General features: G+C 34.0%; 1 protein-coding gene across 5 annotated transcripts in view; it reads left to right on the top strand.

Annotated features, from left to right (window-relative positions):
• Window positions 1-17,420, top strand: part of MAP3K7 (mitogen-activated protein kinase kinase kinase 7) — a 49,390-nt gene that overhangs the window by 13,896 nt on the left and 18,074 nt on the right. For 2 of the 5 annotated variants that reach the window (XM_042879266.1, XM_042879260.1), the window contains exons 5-12: window positions 194-332; window positions 1,439-1,563; window positions 5,117-5,245; window positions 7,161-7,291; window positions 7,709-7,790; window positions 8,758-8,909; window positions 9,545-9,704; window positions 12,294-12,374. In XM_042879266.1, coding sequence (XP_042735200.1) covers window positions 194-332; window positions 1,439-1,563; window positions 5,117-5,245; window positions 7,161-7,291; window positions 7,709-7,790; window positions 8,758-8,909; window positions 9,545-9,704; window positions 12,294-12,374 — 999 coding nt within the window. Of the gene's footprint in view, window positions 1-173; window positions 333-1,438; window positions 1,564-5,116; window positions 5,246-7,160; window positions 7,292-7,708; window positions 7,791-8,757; window positions 8,910-9,544; window positions 9,705-12,293; window positions 12,375-17,420 lie in introns of all 5 variants that reach the window. The other 3 variants (XM_042879283.1, XM_042879275.1, XM_042879291.1) reach the window with 2 other exon arrangements.

Raw genomic sequence — 17,420 nt, 5'->3', positions numbered from 1 at the left:
TAGGAAGAACATACTAAAACTTAGATACCATTTTGACATTTCCATTAATTTAACAATTTGCAAAAGGACACTTTAAGTTGCAGTGATAAGTACGTAGGTTCTGTACAGCTTTCTGACTGGTATGTTGTTAACTCCATTGTATCTGTTGTAATATACAATAAAGTTCTTTTTAGTTTGTGCCTTTGTTTTGCAGTGCTGCATGGTGCTGAACCTCTGCCTCATTATACTGCTGCACATGCGATGAGTTGGTGTTTACAGTGTTCCCAAGGAGTGGCATATCTTCACAGTATGAAACCAAAGGCCCTAATTCACAGAGACCTGAAACCACCAAAGTAGGTTTATTGCACCTATTCCACTTTTTCTTGCACTTTGAATTGAAGATCAATTTTAATAATTTCATTGTATTTGACACAAATACCTTTAATTGATAATACATTTATTGGAGGTACTGTATTTTAAATGAAAACTGTGTGTTCGAAGCTTCAGTTACAGAGCGATGGTGCATGGTACAGGAAACAATCTGTTGTCACTAAATTTCTGTTAAACCAGAAAAACATCTTGCTATTGCCCTTTCTCACAGGAGAGGATTTTCATAAGGATAGGGCTCCTAATCAGAGGCATGTAAAGCATTCCAATTTTACGACGGGTAGTGGTATTTGATAAGAGAATATTGGGTTGGTTGGTTTTAATGTTGTATTTAATTTGATATTGTCATATTTAATCTGATATGATCATCTTATTCTACCTCCTCTTGTCTGTTCCACTACCCATAGCCAAAATTCCTCATCTCTTTCCAGTTAAATAAAAATGAATATCTATTCTGTCCAGGCAGTTTGTTGATCTTACTCATCTTAGAACCATACAACCTTCAGATCTGGTTCCACAGGTTTGCTGGAAACAGAGATTTGCAGGATCACCCACTTTTGGTGGGTGCCAGCACTTCTACCAGATAAAATGACAGTGTGAAGTCACACTTTGAATCTTGAATTCTTTCTTGTATCACCAGTTTTGATTAAGATTTAAATAACTACACTGATTGACATTAATGGGAGTCTTAATCATCGTTCTTTTGGCAAAAATTTTTGCAGCACTTATTTTTCATTCTCTCCCATCTGAAAGACTAAATTTTATCAATATACGCTTAGTGGATTGCTATGCCTGAGAATATTTAAATCTAGCATGGAAGAAATATATATGGTGTAGAAGCATGAATAAATAATGGAATATATTTGATTTTAAAACTATTTTGTATGCTCAGATTAGACACAAATGTTCTTACTTATTTCTTAGATTACAAAACTAAAGCACAGAGAAACAAAGCCCCAGATACTCATTTATGTTAGAATAATTGTTAGGATAAAAAATTCCTTGTTTTATCAGGAGGCTATTTCATACTACAGCTTTGAATTTTTTTTTATTTATTTTGTTTCCTTGACAGTTTGCTCTTGGTAGCTGGGGGGACAGTTTTAAAAATCTGTGATTTTGGTACAGCCTGTGATATTCAAACACACATGACCAACAATAAGGGAAGTGCTGCTTGGATGGCACCTGAAGTTTTTGAAGGTAACAATAATTTATGGTGTTGTTATTGTACATTCTTTTTAGGGATGCAGCTTTGAATGTATTTGTATAGGAAATAAAAGCATCATTTAATTATACTTCTATTTCAATCATCATATTAAATTTTGAGATAGCAATTGAAAGTGTCTTGGCAGAATCCTAACTTTTATTTTAAAACCTGCATGTTTGTATATTACCAAATAATTGTGCAAAGTTTCAAAGAGCAGCACCAAACAGACTGTATCATGTTAGCGTTATACCATTAATTACTGGAAGATGTGGGACCTTTGTGTCATTTCCAAGGTTTCCTTCCTCTAAAGGGATACCTTTAGACAGCTGCTGTTTCTTATTTAAAACCAAATAAAACTAAGTAATAGAGGGCTATTTCACAAGTATTGTGCTATTTCTGAGATTCTTAAGTAATTTCAAATTCTCCTGACATTTAAATATACTGTTATTACTTTCACTCCCAATTTTGATCAGCTTTTATCTTTAGAATTTGCGAGTTAGTGTCACTAAATTGAACATAATTGCCTTCATTTTGAAACCTCCACTTTCTTGTAATTTCACTTTTGTCTGGTTTTCTTTGTCTCTCTTTCTTAGTTTTCTTCATCTTTAGAGGTTTGATGTACTTCCTCTTCCCTGCATTCTGAGAAACTTGTTATTAACAGTTAATTTAGTTAAGTAAGAAAACAAGCTATTTCTCTGAGCAGAGCTGGGAAAGGCTGATGACAGTTGATAATTAGATAGGTATAATTGCTTTATTATTACTAGAGAAATAATGCAGTTGTCATTAGATTGCAAATTAAACACATTTTAGGATTGATTGTGATTAGTAGACAGGTCTGGAGGTGTCATCTTCCTGCTTCAGAAAGCAGGTGTTCTGTTTTGCCATGTCCACAGTTAATATTCTTACGAGGGGTTTCCTCCTGGGCACCACCTTTGGAGCTTTTATTTTGAAGGTACCTCATTCTTCTGCTTGTCACTTTGGGGAATCACCTAAGGATGATTCCCAGTTTTACTCTGGTGCCTAAACATTTTCCATTGTGTCACTTTATATTGGAGCTACTTTGTTTCTTTAACTTCAGCTAGGAGTGCATCCTTTCTTAACTTTTATTTACTATTAAATGAAACTGTGTAAATTAGAGATGTCTTTCTCCTTTAGAAGTTATCCATTGCACTATCAGTGTTAAAGCAAAATTTTTGGTTTTGAGTGAAAAAAATAAAAACTGATTTTTAAATAAGAGCACTGTAGTGGGGATTTACACTGTTTTGCTTAATTTCTCTGCTACATAAATTCAGCAGCACAGAACAAAGAAATATTGTATTGCAAATGTATTGTTAGATGGCAGCAAAAGCTTTCACTTTGCAGTTGGCTTTATGGACCTTTTTCTGAAAGCTTTTAGTGATGATGCCACAAGTCTTTTATGCAAGAATCAGTATAAAGGAAAGATCAAGGGTTTCAATAAGTTCTGTGATGCAATATATCAAATTACTCTTGGGACAGTCATTAAAGTATTAATGTATTAAAAGAGTATTGAAATGGTGTCAAAATTGTTAAACTTATTTGCAACTACTACTGCATCAGAAATTAACAGTGGGATAAGCAGTAATATTATTTTGGTACTGTTTTAGAACTCAGTTTTAGTTGAGAACTAAAAAGGCTTAAGAACTATCTTATAGGTGATATACTTAAAAAGTGATTATTGATGTAATTTTCCTAATATTATTACTTTCTCTGAGTTTTAAGTATTATGGCATTTAGACCCTTGTCTAAATGAAAAAAATATCATTTAGATACAATAAAATGGAAAAGAAGAGATCAGTATAAGCTCTGAGCTCCCATCGTCAAAATTATTTTTTAAATGCTTTGAGATAATTGAATATTGAAAAGTGATGCATCTGCTATCCTACCTAGGTCTGTTAAGTAATGAAACAACAGGATATCCTCCTCATGTTAGATACTGGCTTTGAACTATCACTAGTTTTCAGCTTCAAAATAGAATTTCCTTGCTCAAACAGGAGTGTAACACTACTTTCCCATCACAGCTGTCTGTCTGCCACTGTGTACCATAGAGTCTTCACTCCCTTTGGTACCAAGTATCATTTTTAGACAGCTTTGTCCACTGAAAAGTCACTTCAGATCTTCAGATCTGGCAGAGACAACAGGCCTTAAGGTTGTCGCTTCTTTCCATGCAGGAGTTTTGACAAAAGGGAGAGGGATGCAGTTCTTTAATGCTTTGCTCCACGCAGCAGCATTAAAGCTCTTGTTGGGCTCCTGTCTTGCCATTGTTGGGAGGAAAGTGGAATGCCTAAGATGGGGTGAATGCGTAGCTAGAAATATTGTTGCTGGATAGACTGAAAGATTGTTTTACTTCCCTTTTAATCTGCCATCGTTAACAGCTGCCTTTTGAAGGGAAAGCTGACTTGATTATTCACCTTCAGGATTTTTTTAATTCGTTGGCCACATTCAGTTACTTTGATACAAGTATAAAGGGTTTCACAGATACCAAGTTCTTACAAGCTTTGTAAAATCAATAGATGCAAGAAGTTCAAATGAGTGCCCTTGCTTAGAAAGGATTCCAGTACATGGCTGCATCCTGTTTATTCAGTTTGACTTTCAGACTGTCCAACCTGCAAGAACTGGTCTTAGGGTATGCTGCTTTCCTTGCAGTTTGTCAGAGGTACTGGGGGCCAGAAGAGGATGGTTTATACAAAACGCGGAGCCTGTTGCAACTGGGTGTTATAAGATAAATGTTAACATAAAACTAGGCTTCATTAATTCCTACTTATGAAATGACTCGTCTCAGTAACACTTTCTTATTACATATTAGTTTAAAAAATCTGTTATTTATAGTTATGCTATCATTATCGTGTTATTAATCATTCACATTTCTTTCAGTATTTGCATGAGTTAGGGCAGCAGAACATACAGTCTTCCTTTTGTAGTCTCTGAATGTTATTATTTACCACCTGTATGTCTTCTGCACCTGTAACTTAGACTTAGAAATATTTAACCTGTGACTAGAGAACTTGATTTAAGTAATGGCATGACAAAAAACAATAAGAGAGATAAACAGAGTAGAAATAAGATGGTGATGTTTTGTATTTATGATTCTGCTGAAGACCTGCTATTAATTGAGTGCAAGAGATATGACAGTGATGGCTAACATACTGTGATTGATATGAAAAAAGCGAGCTCAACAAGAATATTTAGATGAAGCAAGGTTAAGTTCTGAATTCAAAAGATCTTTGAAATGTAATAAGCTGCATTTGATATAAAATCAAACTGACTCCGTTTATCATTCCAGGATGACTCCAAGTGAAATGGACTGATTTCCAGAGAGAGGCATTCTTAATGATCATACTATCACATGATTTCAGACTTAAGTTAGCTTGAATCAAACAGCTTTAGAAAACCTTATTTTTTAAAGAAAACAAATATGAGATGAAAGGAAGTATATATAGCAATTTTTCATATGGAACTGTACCTATTAAAAGTGAGTTATAGAAAAGTTGCATAGAAAAGAAATAGTATATTTCCGATTTCTTCTAGGTAGCAATTACAGTGAAAAATGTGATGTTTTCAGTTGGGGTATTATTCTCTGGGAGGTAATCACCCGCAGGAAACCTTTTGATGAGATTGGTGGTCCAGCTTTCCGCATAATGTGGGCAGTTCACAATGGTGAGTTGAAAATGTTTAACTGCATTTGAAGTTGTATATTTCACCTATAAATTTGCTGAACATTCTGAAGCATACATTTTTAAATTAGTTTTTTTGGTTCTGTTCTTCATTTAATAAGGGCTTGTGTCATAAAGAATAAATAATAAGACACTAACACTTCTATGTTAGTGTGGTTTTTGTTTTATTTGACTGCTACATTGTTTGCATTTCCTGCTGCATATAACCACTGTATAAATAAACAAGGGAGAAAAGCTGTACATTTATTACAGCTCTCCATTTTAGAAGATTTGACAGTGGTCTGAGTCATGTACTTTAAAAAAAATAGCCCCTTTATCTTTTAAAAAAATGGGCATTTACACCATGAATGCATAAGTTCGAGTAATTTAACCTACATTTTAAAATGTAAAAACTGTCAAACTCTGCAGGAGCATAGGGCATTAAAAATGTTACTTTGTTTTTTATCTGTTGATTTTTTTTATTGTGCTGTTTAAATTGTTTTATCTAGGGTCCTGCAGACATGGAGCAGGACTTTACTGTGCTAGGTACAACACAGAACAGAGCCATGTCCCAAGCACTTTAGGATAATGAACAAGAAAAATGATTATATTAAAACAGATGAAGCAATGGTACAGTATCAGTCAAAATAATAGACTGTAGTATCTTAATTTTAGTAGTATAACTGCTTTAACAGAGTACTTCCAGTGAATGTCTGCAAAAAGTTTCTACCATTTGTGAAAAGCACCATCAAAGAAAGAATGAACTTGTTTGGGTGATCTAATTAACAAGCAAGCAATGATGGCTGGCACTGTGCCTGAGAATCGTAGTTTCAGTACTGAATGATAGGAGCTCAAGGTGAGAATAGGAATCTTGTTTGATCATGTAAAGATGGCAGGCATTGATAGGATGGATGAGTGTTACAGTCAGTAATACACAAGGAAAGATGTTTGCAAACAGCATTTTTGAGTGAAGAGAGAAGTTCTCCATTTCAGTTTTTCAAGGGTGCAAGTCATTGAGTCAGGACTGATGGGAGACTTAATAAAAGCAATAGCTATAAATGTGAATGTAATAAGTCAGAAGGCCTTGCTAAGTTGCAGAAAAAGCTCATAGGGGAAGAAAAAGTCCACTTTGATTTTTAAAGTGTTTTTTGGTTCACTTCTCTAAACTGTCTTAATTTATGTATTATTTACATAAATTACAATTTAATACATATATATAATACAATTTATGTATTATTTACATAAGTTACAGCGAATACATTTTTAAGTACTCACTGCTTTCTTTGCAAAATGTCTCTACTTCTCATGTGTTAAGCACAACTGGATGTCTATTAACTGTATTTGTTGTTAAAATAATAAAATGAGTAGCAAATGGAACAAAATGAAATGAGGTTATACTACAGTTGAAGTAAAGTACATAATTGAAAATACCTGGAGTCCATGAAAAAGCCATCCAGAATTGATACTTTTAGCGATTAGTAGTCTTTCAGGAAGAACAAAAGCAACTTCAAAAATGCATTTTTGTGTGTGACTTCAACAGTAGATATCAAAGGCTTCTGGCACTTCCCAGCATAGGGCTTTGTTCTTCAGAAAGCTATAACATAATCATTAGCCATTTTAAGTACCATTGTGATACATTGTATTTTGTCAGTCACTCAATTTATGCAAATGACTTCTGAAGGAAAAAATTCATTTTATTTCTTCTTTTTTTTTTTTTTAATGTACCTGTAACTCATTTGTAGTGCAAAGGAACATTGTCAGTCGTTTGCTTAAAAGAGAACATGAAATATGGGCCAGCTTTTTCAGACTACATGTTTTCCTATACCTGTTTAGCAAAATATCAGAAAGAGATCAGTCACTGTCAGTCTTCTTAAAGTTTGCTTAAATTTTCTTCTAATTTCTTCTAATTTCAATTGTAGGTACTCGACCGCCACTGATCAAAAACTTACCTAAACCAATTGAGAGTTTAATGACCCGTTGTTGGTCCAAGGATCCCTCACAACGACCTTCCATGGAGGAAATTGTTAAGATAATGACACACTTGATGCGGGTATTAAATTTATTTTAGTTTCTTAATCATTTCTTTACTTATTTAGTTGAGAAATTGAATTGCAGTAGGTATGCCTTTTATCACACTTTAAAGATAGGCTAATGTGATCCTCTCTCCTCTTTTTATTTGAGAAAAAAATATATATGTATCAAGTTATTGCTGTAAAGAAGGGGAGTAATTTCTTTCTTTTTGGGAGGAGTAGAATGTTTCATTTATAACAAACATGGAGAAATTAATAAAAGGAGTCATATTTTAATGTATTATTTAAAATAATCTGACTTCTTTTTCTAAATAAAGTCTTTTGTATGATATAGAATTTATTATATTTATGAATTATTTTATTTATTTAAAGTACTATTCATACTATTTTAAAGCAATTACTTTTTATTACAATTAAAACACCGCTTTTTTTCACAGTACTTTCCAGGAGCTGATGAACCTCTGCAGTATCCTTGCCAGTATTCAGATGAAGGGCAAAGCAATTCTGCCACTAGTACAGGTACTCTTCTATAAATAAGAGAATACAGAGGAAACATGAAGTGATACACAAGGGTTGTAAAATACAGTTTCATGTTTGTTTTGAACTCAAATTTGAAAAGATAATCTTTCACAAACTTCTGTATTGGCAGGAATCCAATTTTTGTTAAGACCTCATACCACAACATGTTTATTGTTCTTAGACAAATAGTTTTGCTGAATTATGTCTTTAATGAAAAATGGGCATACACATCTCCACAGTTTAAACTTGCAGTAGTTCTATGTTAAACTACAGTAAGTACAATAATTTAAATGAAGCACAAGGAAAACACTAGAAAGGGGAGTAGAACAAAATGTAGGCTAGGCTTTCAGGTAGTGTTTCCCCTACTGAAAAAATTTTACTAATAGCAAATAAAGATTGTTCTGTCCTCTGATTTTACAGACAAGTTTTCCCACTTCAGTAGAAATTGTCTTCACCTTCTGCTATCTGATTTGTTTTTTTCTACTTCCAAATTTATTTTACTTTGAATGACGTTTCTTTCGCTACTTGGCTGCTTAATGACCTGCAAATTATACTAACCTTACAAGGTGTCTCCACTTCTCAGCACATGATTATAAGATAAGACTTATACCTTTCAACTATGAATATATACTGATTTCTATTTTTTCAGGTATTTGTTCTCCTCGGTAATAAACGATGGACCTTATCATTAATTGTGAATTATATTGCCAGTTGTATTGTTAATTTACCAACTAATCCAGCAGTTTCAGAGCAAACTAAAGAATGACTTCAAATGTGATTGTGGTAGTTAGTCGTATATTCCGTCTTCCACCCACTCCTCTTCACATTTTATAAAGAGGAATCTGTTCCAGTTTGGCAGCTTTCCTTTCATTAGAAGTTACCTTAAAGCAAAGTAAAGCTTCTGAGAAGGAGAAGAAATACACTTTAGGGTTTTTAATGAAAATTTGTTTTTCCTTTGAATTTCCAGGTTCATTTATGGACATCACTTCTACAAATACAAGTAACAAAAGCGATGCAAACATGGAACCAAATGACTTCCAAGGAGCTTCTACCAATGACACTATTAAACGTTTAGAATCAAAATTGGCACAGCAAATGAAAAATACGGCCAAGCAGACGGTAAGTAAATGCCTGTAATTTTGAATCATAATAATGAAAAGGATGAAAGGGACAAAAGCGTGTCTGCAACTACTAGAAACATTCGTGTCTTTTCTTTAAAAAATAAAACAAAATTGGTTTCAGTTACTTATAAGAAAGGAGCATGAAAGTGGATGGAAAAGCACCGAATGATTCCAAAAAGATAAATTGGAAGGCTATCAAAAGTTACCTTCAGTGAAATCAAAAAAGAGTTCATTTGATTTAGGGGGATTCAGTAGGTTTAAAAAAATTAAATTCAAATATCATTACCTTAATTTAGAGCTACAAGTTTAGTATAACATGAAAGGATTATACATTTATGTGACTTTTGAAAACACTGTTTTATTTCTAGTGGGATGGAAAAATACAAATATTCTCTTCTGACAGTATTGACCTAATTCTAAACAATTTGAATTAGAGTAAATTTAATTCTTTGCAGGTTACAAGATATTTGGCTCTTAAGTGCCAATAGTAGTTTAAATTTTTACCATTTTAAAAATTTGCCTAATTTTTAAATCTTCTGTAGAAATATATTTTGTTCCACATACTGAGTATATTATAGGGAACTTTCTGCAGATCTGATTCCCTTCTTTTTAAAATTCTAACCCTTGAATCAGGGTGATCCTGGCCGTTTGAGTTTACCACCGTCTCGTGGAAGCAGTGTGGAGAGCTTGTCAGATGTTCGTGGGCGACCTCAGTCAGCCATTGTTTCAGGAGAAGCCAAAAGGATGAGTGCTGACATGTCCGAAATGGAAGCAAGAATACCTTCTACCACAGGTAAAATTATGCTTGTGGGGTAGAGTAAGGAGCTGGTAGGAGGGAAGATTATTTTAAAAAATAAATAAATAAGAGAAGAGAGAAAAAAATGAAGTCTTACGGCAGGTTAATAAAATTAGCCATGTGAAAATGTGAACATGTGAAAATATTTTAACTTTTCATGTAATCTTTCTCATCCTTTATTAGCTGAGGTGGAATATTGTACATTCAGCTGCAAGGCAGGTACTTTAATTAGGTGCTTTTAAGGTCACAGAGAGATTACTTCTGTTCAATTAGACTTTCACCTTTCTAAAATCATGCTGAGACTTCTAAATATCAGTCCTATTCCAGATGCACAAGCTTTATCTTTGTACTTATCTTAATTATCTCTAAAATAGCATTTTATTTGCAGTTATTCCCCTAATATATAAAAGTGGATAGTTGTTTTTAATGGTCAGCATGTTCCCAAATAAGTTTTAAACTCAATTTTGTCATATTTCAGAAACATAAGCATATTTTATTCATCAGACGAACACAGCATAATATCTTTTGTTTAAAAAGTGAACTAGCTTCAGGCGCTTTGCTTCAGGTAGCCATAAACTGTTATGTTTAAATACTGAGTCCGTGAGTGGATTGGAAATTATTCGTAAGCATAAATAACTTTATGGTGAAAACAATCTTCAGTCTTCCCAGAAGATCAATTTAATAAAAATGTTTATACTTGGCAAACACTTTCTTGTCTCTTTTCTTCATCAAAGATATTGTTTGTTGATCTATGCAAACATCAGTTATTAAGTTTGACATCTGAAACTTTTTTTAATGGTATGTAGCTATAGATTTAATTAGCAGACAAAATTACTTTGGTTTGTTCAGGGTTATTTAGTTGATACAGTTATTTCTGCACAAATCTGATAATTAGGGTAACCCAAGAAACTGTAAGAAGTAAGGAAATAAGCATCATATTCTGACTCTTTTCAACCATGACTACTTTATTTTTGTTGTATGATGATTTTTTTAGGATCTTGTTTTGCTAAATACTGAAGATATTTGTGGGATAATATTATCTTGCCCTAAACGCTTTTACTTTTATGTACTTATCTTAAAGCCTTACACCAAAATTTTGTCTTTTGTATCGGCAATCTTTGACTGATCGATTGTGTAGCGCTTCACCCTGAATATTTCTAAAGGCTTCCTAACATGGAAGGCAACTATGTACTTACCTGATAATAATAACTTGTTTTTACTTTAAAACATCAGGACTCACTGACCCTCTAAAGTCAATGTAAGGTTTTGACATTAGTGGAGATAACTGTGGACTTCCTTTGTGCGAGTTTTTAATTTTCCTGGTTTGTCTTCCATAAGTACACTGTTTTGAATAGTAATTGTTATTTCAGCATATTGTAAGGATTTTTTGTTTGTTTATTATGACTGGAGGGTTTCTTTTTATTGACGCAAAAGAATATGTTGAATATTCTGGAGTTTTGTGTTTTGGTTTGGTTTGCTGTTTTTTGTTTTGTGGGTTGTTGGGGTTTTTTGTTTGGTTGTTTTGTTTTTTTTTAGTTATTTCAGGAATTAACTGACCACTAGAAATCAGGTCAAACCCATCTGGCCATACGTTTTTCAATAAGAGCTGAAACAACACTGTGTTGTTTTTGCTTTGTTTTTTAATGCTGTTGAATTTGTGACAGAAATAATATGCTGTACACTGAAATAGAATTGTGGCTGGATGAGAATCAGGCTGTTAGCATAAATAAAGTCAAGAATATTTAATCTTCTTGTTCCGCCTACTGCTAGATTTAAGTGTTAAGTGTAAATTGCATCATACACGCCACCATTTCACATTAAGATAAATTTGCTGCAGTGTTCTATCTTTGGGAGCTGTATTTGGGCTTTTCTCTAAATGGAAACTATTTTTTTTCTCTAAATGGGTAACTACACAAGTGGCAAAATAAAAAAGTTTTTAAAAGTTTTTATTGCAAAATATATAATGCTTCTTGAATATCCTTCAGGATGAAGACATTAGTGGTGACAGCCACTTTTTAAAACAAGAAACATCTTCCCTAGTAGGGCAAAATGACGGAAAGCAGGAACAATTGTCTAATGTAGTAAGAGTAAGCACTTTTCAGGGACAGATTACCTTTGCTTTAACAGGAGATGATTCAAAGAAAAAAGTATCCAACTTTTAATCTTGTTCATAAAATAGTTTGTGCCCAGCACTAAAGAGGAAGTGTTATATAAGTTCAGGCAATCAAGAATTTACTCTGAATATACAGGTGATCTGAAGCGATTTATTTTATTCTCTGTTTGGATAATTACATTTGGTTTTCCCTTCTTTGTTGCCGTGCTGCTTTCTGTGTTTGACTTTTGTGTTGCTAACTAAAACTAATTACAGTGTTGTATTGACGGCTAGTTCTGCATTTTTGCTTTTTAACAGTTGCTTTACTATGTGTAAGCATGAGTGAAAGGCAATGCAGTTTATTCTGCATGAAATATTTTTGCATGAACTACAGTTTAACAAATTTTATGAAAAATGCAATATGACAAATTTAATAATTTTGCTATTGCCTTTTTAGTGTTTTGCATGTGTATTGTATGTGTGTATTTTTTCAGCCTATTCCAAGCCTAAACGAGGCCATCGTAAAACTGCTTCATTTGGCAACATTCTGGATGTCCCTGAGATCATCATACCAGGTATCGCAGACCATGTGAACGGGTCAATTGGTTAAGATGCTGGAATAATGATCAGACTGCTAAAAAATACTTCTTGCTCCAGCTGCGCTAGAACAGACCTAGAAATGTCCCAATGCATTTTTTTTAAGTGTTTCAGTAAAAAGGAGCATGATGTTTCAGTACTAACTTTTATCAGTAAAGGATGTGATCTTCTTGGTCTAACTTACTTTTAGTAATTACGGGCTATTTCCTTTTATGATCTTGGTGTTAGATTCTCATTATAGGGCAGGCATTATTTTATTACAGTACTTCATTTGGCAAAAATGAACCTCAGTTGAAAAATTCCCATTTAGATAATTACAGTGCCCTGATCTGTGCAGTGTTTAAGCACCCATTTCTAATCTAATCAAATATTAGTAGAACAAAAGACTTAAATACACTATGTACAGAACTTCAAATCTGTGTAATGCTTGTGATTAAACAAGATTAAAGCTTAATCTGTAGTTTTTATATTTTACTACAGTTTTCTAGATCTAAAATGTATTTGTGTTAGTATTTCTGTTGTGTTTAACTTAAGACAAACTAAAATTATTAGGACAGGCTTCTGACAGGAAGAGAATCAGCATATTCAGCACCTTATCAGCTATTTTCTGTTGAGACTCATCTATTTCATATTTATATTCAGTAGGAAATAATATATTTTTCTTTACCATCTTCCCTCCTATTTCCTTTCATACTTCTCAAAGACTAAAAGTAAATTTAATCAATCCCAAACTGTGATAGGTATACCATGATTAGTTTACCAATCACCTCAAAATTATTTGTTAGGAGATGCAAGTAATAGTATATTTTGCTAATCAAAAGATCCATTAAAAACTCTGGACCTCGACTTGAAATATGTGTCATTTGAGGAAGCTTCCTTGTAGATCTTGAGGATTGTTGTATTTTAAAGTTGAAAACAGAAGATACAGTTCTGTTCAAAAACTTTAAATACCTTTATTGAAGTGTACTTACAAAAATACAGTATGTCAAAATGTAGCTTCCAGAGGAAAATTGCACAGTTGATGAAAATAAAACCTATTTGGCACAGAGACTAGCAGATCAGACAGAATATTTACTGATATTCCACTGTAGTTTTCAAACACTCCTGGCCTTCTGTGATGCAAAGGAAATCTTGAAAGAGCAAGGAAAGAGGAAGTGAAGCTACATTCTGAAAAGATCTGCCAAGTTTTACGATGTCAACAAGTGATGGAAGCCCAACAAGTTTGCTCTAAAAGTTAACTAGGCACCTGTTGTCTGCACGTACTGTCTGTCTGCTTCAAAAAAAAACTTTGAATCTTTTAGAGAAGAATAATTAAAAGGTCAGTGAAATAATATATCATGTGGCTTTCCCAAAGTAGATTGTGCCAAACACATTGGATACCTTTTTGAGGTTTTGCTTACTTAGGCAAAGGAAGTCAGTTAGATACCCTTCACCTGAACTATTTTAATTGAACTTGACAAGACTGGAATTCTAAGGTAAATTTGGGACAAATAAAAGAGAAATAGCAACCTGTAGAAATGAAATATAGGACTTCATTTCAAATGAAATATAGGTTTGAAGCAGGCATAGGAATAAATTTTCTCAGAGTTTACTCTTAAGCCATTTTTTAAGCCTCAAGTGAGTGATGAAGTGTTATCAGGTGTGACAATATAAAGATGGATTCAAGTATCACATAGGATGAATTGTGGTGTGATGGAGGGTGATTGGTGGATAAGAAATAGAGTAAAATTTAACATCATACACTGAGGAACCAGTAGTAACAATTTCTTTTAATTATGAAGAGAACTCATTAGTGGACTGCAAGGCACCATAGCAGATAGATAAAGATTAATCCTAGGCAGTCTAAGCAGCTAATCTGAAGTAGTTGTTAAAATACATACATATATATATATATGTCTATATAATATGTCTATTTATAAGTGATAGATAGATACCAGTCTTTAGGGTTTATTTTGAAAAGAATATTTCCAGGATAGATTAGAAAAAAACTAAAAAAAAAAAAGCTAATTTACAGGCGATTGTTGAGGTTTGATCAGGAAATCAACATAGTATTCTGGGCAGCCAAAGAAGTATGTTGAGCTAATCATAAGTACACTCTGAAATAGTAACAAGAAAAGCTACTAGAATGGTATGCAGAGTGTGAAGAAGAAAGTGGAAGAGCATGGTTTTTTTAGTTCTCAGAGTGAAAGCTGAGAAATGAGTAATTATTTTCTGTAGATGAATTTGCAGCTAAAAGCTAGGAAAAGAGAATTGCTCAAGCTAAAAGGCGCAGTACCGGCACTAAGGCAAAGGGTGTAACTATGCAGATGTCTGGGCTGCATAATAAAAGGTTTCAAATAGTCAGAACACCTTCCTGGTAAGAATCACGGTGCCAGGAAAAAAGAATATGTACCCAGCTCTATTAAAATAGAGCTTAATCATTACGTGACAGAGATGGAACCAGCTGCCCAGTAAACTAACTATATTTATCTGTATCCTTAAAGCAGTTTCTCAAAAGCATCTTGCTCTGTTTTTAGGACAGCATAATGTGCCCTCACATTATGTTTCTCACCACATTCCTTTCCTTACTCCTTCAGTACATGGCTTTCAATCCTATCCTCTTAACACTTTTCCCCTTCCAGTTACACGTCCTAGCTCCCCAGAGTGGCACCGCTGTCTAAATCCCACCCTGGTACGTTCCTCAGCACTTCTGCACATACCCAGCTCCTCCAGCCTTCCCTGGGCACGTCCATCCGTGGTGGGAAGAGAGCACTGACATTGTCCACACTGCTGCTGGCCTGCTGCTGAGTACATGGCAAAGCAGCTGCTTCCCGCAGAGGGGAGGGCACTGGGCAGGCATGTTACCGTGAGTCAGCTGCTTTGGGGCAGGGCTATATTAGAAGCATGAGTACTACATCTGCCACTATTGGGTTGTTTGTTTTTTTTATAATGGGTTCTGCCTTGGTCACTTTTTATCCATGAACTGATTGTGATAGTGAAGTCATAAAGTTTATTTTTTCATCGGTTGATGATTACATGTTTGAAGAAGTGGAATTTGCTCTTCTTCCTAAATGTTTTCCAATAGGTGTAAATAAACTTACTTTCATTTAAGGTGCTATTTTGTTATTAGTTTACAAAAATAAAAACTGAAAATAATACATCAGCAAGTTCCATTGGCAAATGGATTTTCAGAGGTGATAAACCACAACCAGATAGCCATGTGGAGTATCCCTTTCTTTCACTTGATATGCAGTATAATATGGATAATAGGCACCAACATCTCCATGTAGGTGTTTTTTTTCTTATTTATATATGAGAAATAAAATTCCTTACAAGTACGAAAAGCTTAAATAGCCGTATGTTTAAAGGAAAAAGTAAAATCCAGTTATAGTTTGTCATATGATTAAGGAGAATAACCCAGACACCTTCTGTATACTAACCAGTTAAGAGGCATCTGACAAAATATACATTGAAGTGCAGCCTTTTCTTCTCTGGCAATGTTAAACAGCTTATGCATATAGCATGCGTGCACTTGGCTTTCTAATTTTGTCATGCAAAACTCTGTGCCACAGCATTCAAGTAATTTTATAACATTGGCACTGCATAAACTGCATTACTCAGGATAGACACGTTTTGTTAAGTATCTTTAGAAAATGTACGAGAATCATAGATGGTTTAGCTGGTAATTTTTCCATCTAACTTTTAAAACCAGTATAGGCCAGAAATCCTACTTTTGTCTCTTCAAATCAGTTCATGATTCTGGGTTCCAGATGAATGGCTTAAATTCCTGACCATGTCTTCTAAAATTAGTAAATTTACTAATTGCCTTGTACCATAAGGGACATTTGATTCTTTGTGTGTAAGGAAAGCACTCAAAAGTACTGTACATGAATAAGGATGGGAGGACATGATAATGGAGGAACGAAGAGGTAAACTCCCTACCACAAAATCAGAGAGTGCTCAAGTGAGTTTGAAAGCAGGAACAGGAGACCTGGAAGAAGAGTAAGAGTGAGTTTGCACTTGGCTGGAAGGATACAAACAAAATACTTTTGCCTTAATGAGAGGAAAACAAGCAGCTTGTTTAAGTGTAAAAGGAGACAGCAAGCATCTGCTATAGGGAAGGGAGAGGACTGCATGGCTGCTCTGAATTTTTGAGGGTTGTTCAAAAGCCTTAACAGGAAGCTGTGTCATTTGCTTCACTGCAGTATGTGGAGTGGCACATACCAGAAGTTTTCCGTACTTCATTTTAGGAAATAATGGTGTGTACATTTTTTTTCTTTTTCTTTTTTTTTCTTTTAGGGCAAGAAGTATATTTAGGATATTTGTGGGGGGAGATTAATAAGAAATACTGGAGCAGGTTGGAGGGAGGAGTAGATTGAGGAAGGAGAATACAAGGGATGAAGTGAGTATGAGACAAGAATGAGAATAACATAGAGAGAAGGAGGGAAGAGCTGGAGGAAGAAATAGAAAAACATAAATGAAACAAAGGAAATGAGTGGAAGAGAATTGTATACCTTACCAATGCAAATACTTCATGAACAAATTTTACATTCCTATTTATACGAAATGCTTTGCAGCATCAAACTCATTTGAGACTAATGATTGCTTCAGTTTTTCTCTCCGGTATTTCAGCAATTAATGTTACTTTCCTCTGAGCAAGTTTTTGCTCTTTCCTCTTCTCTCCTTAGTTTTTTTGCTTTCATTTTGCCCTTTTAATTTGTATATTCATATGTTATTAAACAGCACAGAACTTGAATATTTCAGTAAATGTAGCTCTCTCATATGCAAGCTCTGTATATTAAGAAACCTTGAAAGCATGAGTCCCCAGATAGTGTATGGAATTTCTACAACTATATTACAGTAATTGCTTGAAATGGCATATGATTTTGTGGGTCTATTTCCCTTTTAGTACATTAAATTAAATAAAAGTCTTTCATCATTCCACGTAGTGATCAGGCACTCAGAGCTTTTTTCACTAAAACTCTCAAAACAGATATGTACTTGGATGCTCATTAATTTCTAATCTTAAAGTCCTGTAAATTGTT

Source organism: Lagopus leucura, unplaced genomic scaffold (assembly GCF_019238085.1).
Source record: "Lagopus leucura isolate 7727_CA_CO unplaced genomic scaffold, USGS_WTPT01 Super-Scaffold_73, whole genome shotgun sequence".
NCBI classification, from domain to species: domain Eukaryota; kingdom Metazoa; phylum Chordata; class Aves; order Galliformes; family Phasianidae; genus Lagopus; species Lagopus leucura.
The sequence above is the reverse complement of the archived record's forward strand: the minus strand, read 5'-3'. Positions and strand labels throughout refer to the sequence as shown.